Below are 13,419 nucleotides of genomic sequence, written 5' to 3'. Positions count from 1 at the left end.
TTAACAGTTGTTATCAGGCAAAAAATGCAGAGGCCCTTTTAGATCTTGCAGTCTGTAAAATCTACAGCAAAGAACACAGATCTACACTAGTCTAAAATATAATTTTCAATTCAAAGATGCAGAACGGGTATTTAAAGAAGAGTTTAGGCATGTGAAAATTCTCTCACACTCAAAAGTAAAAGAATACCTATTATGACAGTCCACCATTTTAGATATTTCTACCCTTAAAATCACAATAATTCTCCTTATTGTTTTTACTAATTTTTTTTTTTGATTGGAAAATCCTTTGATAATCCCCTTTTCACTTACTTGCACATTATTTAAGTCAAATGGAAAAGAAAGGAAAAAAAATATGAAAGCTGTATCTCCTAAAATACAGAAAAAACATATTCAGTGAAGGTTCGCAGATCAGGACACTGTCTGTGCAACTGCTGAACCTCAGCTATTAAGATGAGAGACTTCGTGTCTTGAGTGAGATGAGGACTCCATGGAAGGCTTGTATTCCTGCAGTCATCTGACACCCTCTCCCCAGCCTTGGAAAATACAGTTCTTTTAAGAAATTCATAGGTACTTCTGTCCGCTGAACCAGATGCATTGATTTCCTTACAGGACCTCTACTCTTGCTTCCTACTTGACAGTTCAGATAAGCCACAGTACTAGTAATACCTCCACAGGGCTCCTTCTGAACCTGACTCCTCTCCCTAGATTTAAGGAAAGAAATAAATAATCCCAAAATGAAACAGAACAACAAACCTAGAACACCAGGCATTATCCTGTAAGAACATTTTGCTTATATGAGAAAGCAGAAGCTTCTTGAAAGCTCTAGGTATGTAAAGCTGCCTTTCTAATAATGTTGTGCTTCTTCAGAAGTCAGCAGAAGAAACTACTAAAGAAATTTGAGTAGAACTGTGGAGAGATTTGGTGCTGCCTTAATCCTACCATTCTGAAAAGCATGCCAGACTGAACAGAGAAGAGGTAGTTCTCCAAGGCTCAGTGGTTCACCTTAATTTGTTTTCTTTTCCAGACAAATGAAAATTGACTCCCTCTACAATGTCACTGACCATTCAGTCGAGAAAGTCTGAGGAAGTGAAGAGTCAGCAGCGCCAGAAACTGAAATATAAATACATCTAGCATTTCTGGATTCCTCTTGGAGGTTTTGTTCCCTAAGACAGCTATTCTGTTACAAAAATACACAATACAGATCCCTTGGTTTTAAAGAACTGTAGTTAAGATAACTGTTTTTCTGAATAACTTAGGTTAATTCCAGTGGAAGGGAAAGCAGAGGGCCTTTCAAAACTTAAAAGGAGCCAGAAAACATGCAAAAGTTTAACCAGATATCAAAGATGTCGTTTGAAGTTTCATGAAGTAATGGAGAAATTTTATATCTCAGGACAGTGCTGATCCAGTTTCTTCTGGATTTTAAACACTTCACAAATGTGACTTGCCCTGTTTGTACTGGCATCTATTGATGTCATCCCTTATCTGAAACGGAAGCCGGGGGTATTTCAGTATTTGTCTAAGGCCACATCTGCATTAGCAAGCACTGCAGCGTAACAGGAGTGGTACCACAGAGTGAAATAGTGCTGAGGATCAGATAATCCGCATCACATGCGTTGCAGGACAGGGAGGGTAGAAGAGACTGTGACTTTGGACTAGTCCCAGCCTGGTCCCTCTGACTGAACGTACACAAACTACTGGAGTGCAGTAAGAGTATTCCAGGAACACGTCTCTTAGATTAGTTTCATCCAAAAGGAATCCAGTTTGTGCTCCAAAACCTCTCCACAACACAAACCAAAGCCCTGGAAGTGGGGATGTTCAGGATGTTAGCTTCAGACATATAGTCATAAACTGAAAAACTAATGTACAACACAGCTGCATCTTGCAGGTCTGCAGTGACAAGTTTTAAGACTAACACTAGAACAATCTGACTGCATTGCTCAAAACCATTCTCACTGCCAGGGCTGCAAAGCCCAGGCAAGAAGTGCCAGAATAGGCTCACTGAAGAACAGCTGGTATGCAGAACAAATAGATACCTGAAAAGAGGGATTTCTCAGAAACAAACAAAACACCCCAACCCCCCCAAAAAAAGAAAAAAACAAACAAAAAAACCCAAAACAAACAATAAGAAGAGCCACCACCACCCAGAAAAACCCCAACCAATCAAAAAAAATCACCAACCCAGACAGTGTCTCATAAAAAGCAAGCATCAGGCAATTCACTTCTGGGTCACCACAGGAGCAAGAGGTCCAAGATCTCTACCATACATTAAAACAGTCTAAATTCTTGCTATGCTATTGTGCTACCGATGATTAGCATGCTCACAGTAGGGAGAGGAAAGGCAAACAGCTCCACAAGCACCACGATTTGCAGCCAAGTTACATTAACTTTCTAAGCCTTTCCTATTCTGAAAGTCTTATGTCCTTCTCCATAAAGGTTCTCCTTTAGAGGAACAGTTGGGAGACGAACAGAGAAAGAACCTCCAGTCTCAGAATGTTTCTGCTGGATGCTCTCATTTCCTTCCTTAAGATGGAATTATGATGCTGAAGAAAATGGGACAGATACTAATTTGGGCTTGCTCCCACTGCTGGATTCTACTCAGGAGATAGGTTATATATAAACAAATTTCATAAGAACCACCTGAAAATTCCAACTGCAGTCATATAACTGAGTATACTTTCTGACAAATTCAATTTTTTTCTCCTAATGAAATAAAAAGACAAATAAGTTACTCCCAGAACTAACAAGCAGACAATGGTACTTCAGTCTGAAGCATCAGCTGCTTTTTAGTTAGCGACACTTGTACAGAAAATATTTATTAGGCTGATGAAGAAAGATGGGCACTTATACTGGAAATTTAATACACCAGAATATCTTTGTAATTAAGGTGGTAATTAACACAAGTCATACTTTGAGACAAAGATGCTCTCAGTTTAAATACCTGCACCGATCATGGTGATTGGAGATTCTATATATATCCATTCATCAGTATATATACCAGAGTGAACAAAGATAAGTCCATCAAAATGAGCTTCTTGAACTCCACCAAGAGCATCCTCAATGGTATCATAATACTAGAAGAAAAGGGACAAGTTTAGAGAGAAATATCCATGCAAAGATATATAAATATTCTTAAGAACTGCTGTAAAAACATACCAACATATTTTCTCTTCCTTTGTATCTTGCAGGATTACTGTAGAAGTGTTCAGCAAAACCTGGCTTTACATGCGCTCCTTTGTACTGAAACAAGGAAAATAGTTTATAAGCTTATAGGTAGGTGGATCTGAATGCACAGGCAAGAGATCTACTAATCCCCTAATTAACAAGCCATTTGCTGGTATCGGTTTGTTCCAGGAACCAAGGAGCATATTCTGACCTCCCATATTAGGCACGCAATTTGAAATGGCAACAGCAAAAAAAGTCTAAGAGTGATCAACTGAACCAAGAGGCTAACCTACTTACACAGCCAGAAGTCTCTAAAGTGACTGAAAAGCTTCGTGTACCTTATGCACTGCCACAAGACAAACTGCATTTATACATAGTGAGGAAAAAAGAATCCTATACCTTCACTTTTGATCGAGTACTGAACAAACAAGCCAAGTCAAATATTTGTCCTCAACAAGCCTCAGAATTTCATTAACCAATTACACACAGCATTGTATAATACACTCACCTTGATATCTATTTCCCTTACTTATGTTTTTCAAATATCATGCCCGCCTATTCTTAAAATACCTTTGACGCTTTGGATTAGAGGTTCATTCACATGCCTTAAGGTAACTTGTTTAGCTCCAGTCATGTCAGTCGTAAATCACTATTTAAGCCCAAGTGATATTATCAATATACTGTTTGGTTTACTAAAGGAAGATGCATACAAATCTGATAACCAGCATGCACACTAGTTTAGTAATATATGACAACAACAATGTATTTGAAGTTTACTTGCAAGCCACAGACCATGACAATCTTCCACAGAACTTTAGTGATGCAGAACACGAGGCAAACCCAAGATAGAAGAGCTGGATGCTCAAGCACTCCACTTTACCGTGATGTGCCTCCCTGAAGTACGCCTCAAAACAGGAAATCATTTCAGATATCCCTCTGCCTAACACAATACAAGGATCTCTCCCCACCTCGTCAGTCCCATCATCTTAAAGTCTAAAACCAAAATAACTACTATTGTCAGCCGCATTTCAGAAGTTGGGGTTTTTACTTTTATAAACCATCCTTAAAATTGGAATATAAATGAATACTACTGTTACCAGTTGCTGAAAGCTTTCTTTCCAGGGATTTGGATGTTCATATTCTTCTGGATTAATCTGATAAAATTTACCAGGTTCAGGATGCATCATTGGACGAGTGTACTCAAATACTTCCATATACAATCTTTTCCTAAGCAGAAGTGTCAAGCAGAAAAGAAAAATTAATGTATTTCTGATTACTCTTCCATTTTAATATAACACACCAAATGTTAAAAACTGGGAGTTTTCCAACAGCATTTGCCAGTCTGTGACAGTGAATTTGACCAAGATCAGTACCAAACACTTTAAAACATTTCCAAAACATTTTTTCTGTTGGACTGACTTCTGTGTTTTTTTTTTTTGTTTTTGTTTTTTTTTGTTGTTTTTTTTTTTTTTTTAATTTTAACATGTGTTTCATGATCCAAGCGGAAGAGTTCTCAACATGTAATTTCCATGAAGAAATTTAAGCAGTTAGTTACACTGTTTGTGGAATCAGAGTCTAATTGTATATTAACTACAGCATTGCTTTAACAATTATGAAAGCTAGTAACATAAGAAAAACAAAATTTAAGACAAAGTGTGCCACCACCTCTTCCTCACCTTGCCAAAAAAAGGCTGAAAAAAATGCATTCACAGAGAACAAATGATGCACTGTGTTTCAAAAACAGTTCATCAGTGGACAGATTACAGTGGCTTAAAAGGAAGAAAATAGCACGCGAAGCACCCAACAATTGGATTCTTTTGATTAGTGCCAGAATATAAATAATTGCAGTGTCTGAGGCCGCTGATATCAAGCCCAGACTTACAGTATGGCACTGAATCTCAGAAGTTATAATTCATCTGACAAGACATCCCTAAACTGTCTTTAGGACAGGAGGAAAAAAAAAAAAAAAAAGGCATTTTTGTGCTGTTATACTCAAATTTTTTCTTTTAGTCTTAATATTTTTAAAAAAAAACAGCCTAAGAAACATATGTTATTTTTCCCTTATAAAAAATTACAAGTTTAGATCCCATTTATCCAAGCTCTCAATAACCCAGGGGTAGGGTGGATTCATATGGCGAAAAATAGCCCGAGTATCCAACCATTAAACAAAACAAACAAAATATCTAAGTAACACTAGACAAAACTTGCATCTAACATTAAGAAATGTGTTGTTTCTTTTGTGTCAAGTAACACAATCCCCACAGAAGCCTGAAAAAGGTTAAAGAGGGGAAGAAGGAAAGGAGTGGCTACTGAAGGAATACCTCACTGATTTTTTAAGACAGCCATTATTTAACTATTATCTACACTACTAGAGAATCAAAAGTTTTCCTGTTTAACACACATAATCAGATATTCATGAGTAACAAACAATACTTAAGTAAACCACACATATTAAAATACAATTGGTTTTAATTCAACTAATTAAAACATTTCAATTTTTCTATTATACTGGCATCTCGTGGAGCACATCTCAAGATAGTGAGGAATAGCTTTTCACTTACCACAAAATTGGATCATTAGCCAGCTCACTGAAGCGTTTACACACACAAGCTGCTCTACAGAGATCCTGCTCCAGCAGGTAGGAGAAGATCTTTAGAACCACTTCATCTGGTAACTTCTCCTGAAGATATTGTTCTGCAGGTGCTGCTATTAAACAGTAATCTATATAAGGTTATTGACATATTTGACCAGCCCAAATTCTGACCAAAATAGATCACCAACTTGCCATTTGAAAGATTCCCATTTACAATGCCAGTGATCTCAAAGCAGCTTTTTTTTTTTTTTTTTTTAAAGTACATTTAATCTAAATCTAAAGGCAAAAAAAAGAGGTAAATGGTTGACTCTGGAGTCAGGTAGAAGTTATAGGCTTCAAGTCCTCTTTCAAAACTTTTTAGTTCACCTTTTCTATTGGAGGAATCAATCTGCATACAATTGCAGCCATTAAGTAGGCTACTGTGCATGTTCCAGATATACTGGCTCCTCACTGTTATTAGCTTCATTGTGGTTCAATTAACCCACATTATCCATATAATCATAATAATCCAGTTCCAAAGTCTCTGCAAATGTTTTCAAACACAAACAGATTTACTCAGAAATAGTCACTGTCTGGAAAAATTACTAGTAAAACTTCCTTGTTCTCCCACAATGAACACATTAGGAAAAAAGACGTCTGGGATGCAGGAAACCCATAGCCAGCAATAATTCCAAAGTCTCCTCCTTCCACTTACTCCCATTTATGCGCTTTCTTTCAAAATGAAAGATCTAAGCCAGAAGAAGCGTTAGCCTTGCCAGATGCTGTATTTCTTGAGAGAGGTTTGAGAAAGTGGCATTCCCATATCATTGCGCGGAGATGCCAGCGTGCACTTTGTTACACCCCTGCCCTCGGGCACGTGTGCACTCTACATACGACAGTTCACATAGGAAACCCCCACCTGTAGTTTGTGCTCTCACAAGACCCTTCTGTGGCAGGTATCCCCACAGCAAGGCAGCTCTGTTTGCACAGGTCCCTTGTTCGGTTATTGTCTTTAGGATCCTTTCTCAGGCAGAACCATACAGAACAGCTTCCAAAATGTAGAGGATTTGTATGCAAGGCATTAAAAGCTCCTGCTACATTCATAATGCAGTTACATCCATGTAATGCCCCTTGCATTATTCATTTTTTCTTTGAATATCTGAACCTAGGGAGCAATAGGATTGTGAATTTGGCTACTACAGGAAGACTACTAAAAGTGACCATCAAAAAGACGACCTAGTAAATTTGAGGAAATATCATTCTGAAAAACAGTTTCCATGTGAGACTCCACACCAAAAAAAGAGAGAGAGAAAAAGAAAAAAAGATAAGCCCCAAGTCTTCCCTGGGCAAAGCGGCACAAATAACTACGTTGTTTCCAGCTAGAAGAGAGAGAGAAGATGTAAACTGCGAGGACCAGAACTGTGGCTTTTATGAAGATGCTAAACTGTGGTCTACAGACCACAGCACCAGAACCTGCGTACTATGAAAGAACTGATAAAAGCTGTTCTTCCAGGGTGTCATGCTTACATCTGTGGTCAGAGCAGTTAGTAGAAATTCTGAAATATTACTGACTTTACAGTGACTTTCCCTGAACCTGTTCCTTGTTGCCCCATTGTATGAATGTCACCTTGGTGATTCACAAATACCGATTTCCTCTAAGATGCTAGGAGGGCATTTATTCGATTGACTGATGGCTGCTCTCAACAGTAACACAGCTTACAGTCATAAGCTGTAGGTACACGCCACTTTAATTAAAAAAAAAAAAATCTATGCTGTACAAAAGGTACAAGTCTCGCCATTCACATATTTCCTCCCAAAGTATCCTTTAGGTTGGTAGTACAGATCATGGACAGAATAAACCAGAATTTTTTTCCCCTCATCCTTACCCATTCTCCTCCAAACTAATTTTTTTTATGGATCAGCTCCTTGTTGTAGTTCATTGCAAGCTACTGGAGTGCTAGCATGGGCACAAGGAAGGAGACAGGAATGAATGCCCAGAAGCTGGCCAAGACAGTTCCCTTCAGCAGGAGTATTATTAATGCCAGATTAAAAAATTATTTTTATTCAAAATACAAAACAAACTCATGAGCCAGGTTGAAGCAGTAAGTTAGCAAAACTAATAAAGAGCAAGTAGTCTGGAAAGACCTTATGCTCAAGAGACACTTGGGGAGCATACACCAGCAGTCCATAAGGTGAGCATGGTTGGGCATCACCAAAAAAATGTTACATGCACGATCAATGCTGGTTTTTAAAAACGTCCTTTTCCACTGGAGATATAAAGGTTCTTTCCTGTGTCAAACAGGCAGCAGCAATTCATTCTGCAGTCCTAATTACCCTTGAAATGCATCACCGGATAATTGGACATTACTTCTGAATTCATCTTTTTCTGGTAGCTTTCCAGTTAGATGTGGAGATACTGCCTTCCATTCACAACACTGCATTTCAGCTTCTAAGACAGTAGAAGACTGTAAATCCTCACAAGCCTTCTACAACATATCTTCTCCTTTTAACACACAAAACCCTGAGGCATACAAATTTGATCTTCCCAAGGCAATCGGCCACTTCCCTAAACAAGCTGCAGAATTTTTTAAGTGTATATATGTTAGGACCTTGATTAATTTTTTTATTGAAGAGGGCCTCCCGTTGCTCAATAGTTCATACTCCCATTTTCCTGCCTATGCCCTATCTCAAAATGAAAACTGAAATCCAGATGTGTTCCCTTACTGCAAGGGGCAGGGACCAACTTTGAAAATGTCAAAAGACTTCTTGCAATTTAAAAAAAAAAAAAAAAAAAAAAGTCACAATAATTCTCCCCCCACCCCCTGCAATTTTTCAAGTTGTATTTACTTGGAAACTTAGGCACTGCTTCCAAAATTAAGATGATGATTTTACAGGTATCCTCACCCACAAAAAATCCTGTAGAAGTGAGAGATTTAATTTAAATTGCCCTTCTGCTCAATTAAAAAGAAGGGGTTGATTTAAGATTTCTCCACTCAAATCACCGATATAGTGATTACTAGGTGGAATTCTCCAGTATAATTTGAAAAAAGCTATTTCACTTCTTAACGTGAAGACTTAAAATTTCCTCTGGGTCCAAGAGGGAACTCCATGCTTTTGTTTTATAAATTCACACTTCACATTTCGGATATCTTTCAGTAATCTGTCAAAGCAAGGATGCATTCAATATGTTCTTCCTCCCAGTTTACAAAAATAAGCCGAAACAGTTTTAAAGGTTTGTCTGGCCACCAAATGAGAAGCATTCATGTGCTGCTACTCCTTACAGCTTTATGCCTATTGACAAAGTAAAGGTTAAGTATGAAATGCATACTCTTATAAAAAAAAAAAAAATTGACAAATTGACAGTGTTCCAAATAAGTGTTAAAAACAGACAAGAATAAAAATGAAAACAAAGTGCAAGAGGTCATCACAAATCTTTATCTTTGCCCTAACATAAGTTGACAGTTGAACTATTTATGATTTTAATAAAGTGTTAATATAGTAGACAACTGAAAATTAGAAACACAGCTGGTTATGTCATTCTGTTTCCACAGGATATGCGTGAAGCTAATTCAGTTTCAATTTTGATCATTTGGTAGATAGAAACTAGCATAGTAATACCAAGACAAAGGGCAGGGAAAGCTGTCTGAAAGTGAATTACCTTCTTTGTACAACGACCAAGAATGCTACCCCACGAATCCAAAATCGTAAATTATGTCTTGTATGGATACCTTTTTTGTCCATTTTAGTGGAGAAGATGGAGACAAATAGCGTTTGTTCCATAAGGAGACATTTAGTAAAAATATTTTCTTGTTAAAAGTAGAAATATGTCAGAAAACATAGCATGCAGTGTTCTTAGAACAATATCTTATAAATCAATAGGAAAAGTAAAAAATAAAAAGGCAGTAAGTTCTGTGAACTATGAGCTGTGCATGTACCTAATGTACGGAACAATCAACGAGTGATCCAGTGACCTAGAGTCTCAATATCTACTGCAACTCCGCAGTTCAGTGAACAGAAAGAAATTACTTGTCTCTGAACCGAAGCCTTCCAAACATGGTTAAAAGTCACCGAGAATTGCCCAGTATAAAACAGATATGCAAATGTAGCGAAAGCAAGAGAGGGGAAAAAACCTATGCAGTAATAAACAAAACGGAAGAGTATGTCAAGTGATTAAAATCCTGGATTAAAATGACGTGATGAGACAAGTGGCACCGAAGACTGAAACATCCCACTAAGCGGAAGCATACGTTTACAGTTGAGGTAGCCTACAGAAACGGTCAGAATATACTGAATTTAAATCTTTCTGTCAGTCAAGAAATATTATATTAGCATACGATATAAATATTTAGATCAATAAGATCTAAAAGCTGTAAATGTTTTCTACAGATGTCAAACAAATGCTGAATTTGTAGGTTCACCAGTCATTTGTGATGTAAGCAGCACAGCTCCATCATACCTTTTTCTTACCTAAATTTTTGGTTTCTTCCATTTTTTGTATTCTACTTAAAAGAGTTTAAGTGAAAAAATATTTACTTATTTTCTATAATGTGTTTCTTTCTCATCAAGATACTTGTATATTCATTAATTTTTCTGTCTCGGGATTGAAGAACTCATTGTCCACTGCAGAGATCACTGGAGGACAGGGTTGCAAATAACAGGAAAAAAAACCCACGTCAATATTTCAAAATTCTAATGTGTTCTTGACAGTATCTGAGACTATTTTTTTTTTCCTTACAATTTGAAATAGCAACTCTCTCTCAGCTGCACTAATTCTGAAATCAGTATTAAAATAAGGAATAGTCTCCTGCTTTTCCAACTACTGGCTCTATTCCAGTTGGAAACTCTAATTGACTGGCATTTCTCCTTTCATCTCCGCCAAATTTTCCTCAACTCAGAGTCCATACAAAACGGAATGGTTCTCCACCAAGGCATTTTCCTATGTTTCTAGTCCCACGCCTCCATTTCATCTACAGTTCTAAAATAAACAGCTATATGTTCCAGATGACAATATACAATCTCCGCTGATGACAATCCAGAAAGTCTCATGCTTACAACCCAGTTACAACAGCTATCATTACCTACATGAACAAAAACCGGGGTGGGGGGGAGCAACTCACCCCAATCAATACTCATACAAATTTAGAGGAATATCTCAAAAACTCAATGGGGAAAGTAAAAAATAACCGTCATCCACACTGGGAAAGAGATGAGTAGAAAATGGCTTGAGAAGGACACTCCCTTGTTAGATTGCAACTGATTTGAATACAATCTTAAAAGTACACTTATAAAAATCATTGTTTACAATTCCTCTGGTAATTCCACACTGAAGAAGCCTCCACAATCCCCGTGCTTTCCCCACATGAGCTCAAGAATGTAACAAAAGGAATGCGCAGCGAAAGCGTGGAGAATTCCTTTGGAAATTACTGTCATTCACGCTGTAATTTGTAGCACAGGACTCGAGTAAAGTTACATACCTTCACTAAAGCAAGGAGGCTAGTAAAAGCATAATGAAGAACACATCAAAAGCGAATGACCTTGAAGAAAAACTAAGAACTGGCAAGAGAAACTGAGTGTATGACAAGACAACTTTGCACAAGGCTTCAGATATCAAATCAGGAAATGAAACTGGAAGTAGAATGACACAGATTGACGTTCAGTTGGTTCTGGCTTTTTCAAGGATACAAATCTGAGGCTAAATGACTCTTAAACAGTTACTGAAATTAAAAGAGTTAATCAAAGCGGGGGGTGGGGGGAGGGGGCACAGAGAATAAAAGAGAGGGGGAAGAGACAGAGTGCTTGAAAGATAAAATCTACGCTATGGAGAAGGTGAGAAGCCAGGAAGAGCAGACTTCAACAGAAGCAATGAAAACGGACGAAAGCCTTGTGCCAGCTGCTCAGTTTTAATTCACAACATTAAGGGAGACATGGAGTAAAAAAAAAAAAACAAAAAACAAAACCAAAACCCAAAAAACAAGAAAAGCAACAGAAACCACATCAATGGATGTTGGCAAGTGTTGGTGTTGATTTTCCAGGGAAAAGTGACAGCAGATCTCCTGGAACTAAAGAGCGTGTCAGGAAACAAAAAGGGGTAGAAGCAGAGAGACTGAAAAATGACGCAGAAAAAAGAAGCAGGATATGTGTGTGCCTATGTATGTGTGTGTATATATATGCGCATACATAAAAAAAAGTGTGTGTGCGCAAAAAAGATACACACACAGAGACACACAATATAATTATAAACACATGTATTGCATGTATGTGTTTATTATACAATGTAAGTATACTGTATATGTGTGTGAAATATATGTACATATATGTATGTAGGTATATGTGTATTTTTTATTTATAAAGACATACAAACTCTCTCCCTCTCTCCACAATGAAGTGCTATAATGACATGCCAAAACTAACTCTAAACAATATACCAGAACAATACATCAATATGAGAAACGGTGAATAAGCCTCGTCAGAGTGCTGCACCATTGCAGCATTACTGCTTCGAACAGTAGCTTGGATACAACTACACAGTGCTTTGAGGAGAATAAAAACCAAACAAAACCAAAAAACCCAAACCAGCATGCCTGCAGTGAAGCAGGCAGACTAAAGGACCAGATTCTAAAAATCAGTAAAAATCATACTTCCAAATCTGAAGTTCAGAATGAGTTTGTAGTTGTTTTTTCACTACTGTTTCTTAGTTGGAAAACAGACAGGAAAAATAAGTTCCAGGGCGGGGGGGGGGGGGTCGTGTGAAGGCAAAATGTCTCCACCCCTCCTCCCTCATCCCCTTTTTTGTACAAAATTTTATTACCTGATAAATCCTGGGATTTTCCAGATACTCTAGCACGTTTAGCTCGGTGACCAAAGTTTTCAGTAGCTGAAGTGGAGGCACCCTTTAATGAAATAAATAAGAACTGGTTCAGTCATTAGGTAACTTAGGAAAAGTACTAATTAACATCCTATTCTTGAAACAGTAAAGATTTACTTTACAATTAAAAGCAAACAAACAAAAGGTACCTCCATACTGCTCTTTGTAGGGCAAGCTGTTCTTTTAGGTAGAAGAGTTTTTCTGCGAAGTTGGTATGGACTATTTTGTGCACCAGGACCTGATTCTTCTGCAACCATATCTGCAGGTACATCATCATCTGTCAACAAAAAAGGAAATTTGCTAATTAGAATTGTAGTTTTGTAGCACAGAGAACTTCTAGTGAAAAATCAGAATATACACAGCATACATAAAATTACATGCGAAAGTACACATGAATTAACTTATGTTCTCCATATGTACACAGCAGGTATACCAAAAGCCACTTTAAAAAAAAAAAAACCAAACCAAAAAAACCAACCAACCAAACCCCCCAAAAACAACAAAAGCCTCAAACCTTAGGCTTTCAGTTTCTCTGCAAGCATATAATTCACTGTGCTAATTCCATCACCTCAATCATTATCTCAAAATTTTCACCTAACACTACCAGCATAACGAGGAACACTAGAGTTTCAATTATTAGCCAGATGTTATCATGAAATCTTTTAGTAAACATGGCATTTAGTACAAAACTCAAGGCAGAATTTCCCCCAAATATTTCAGGAGTAGCCCAGGCCAGCATGCAAATCCTTCTGTAAAATGGAGGTAGCTTTAAATACATACATTCTGTTTGCCTAAATTATACTTAGAAAGAGTATATTCT

General features: G+C 37.5%; 1 protein-coding gene across 2 annotated transcripts in view; it reads right to left on the bottom strand.

Moving 5' to 3' along the window:
* FBXO11 (F-box protein 11) overlaps positions 1-13,419 on the bottom strand; it is a 79,495-nt gene that overhangs the window by 27,714 nt on the left and 38,362 nt on the right. Inside the window, exons 2-7 of one of the 2 annotated variants that reach the window (XM_082306093.1) lie at positions 12,749-12,876; positions 12,543-12,624; positions 5,724-5,868; positions 4,260-4,389; positions 3,154-3,237; positions 2,939-3,071 (exon numbers count right to left, since the gene is read on the bottom strand). In XM_082306093.1, coding sequence (XP_082162219.1) covers positions 2,939-3,071; positions 3,154-3,237; positions 4,260-4,389; positions 5,724-5,868; positions 12,543-12,624; positions 12,749-12,876 — 702 coding nt within the window. The remainder of the gene's footprint in view (positions 1-2,938; positions 3,072-3,153; positions 3,238-4,259; positions 4,390-5,723; positions 5,869-12,542; positions 12,625-12,748; positions 12,877-13,419) is intronic. The other variant, XM_082306094.1, reaches the window with a different exon arrangement.

This window comes from Platalea leucorodia, assembly GCF_965183815.1.
Source record: "Platalea leucorodia genome assembly, chromosome: 3".
Taxonomy (NCBI): Eukaryota; Metazoa; Chordata; class Aves; order Pelecaniformes; family Threskiornithidae; genus Platalea; species Platalea leucorodia.
Note: the sequence above shows the minus strand (reverse complement) of the source record. Positions and strands in the feature narration are given on the sequence as shown.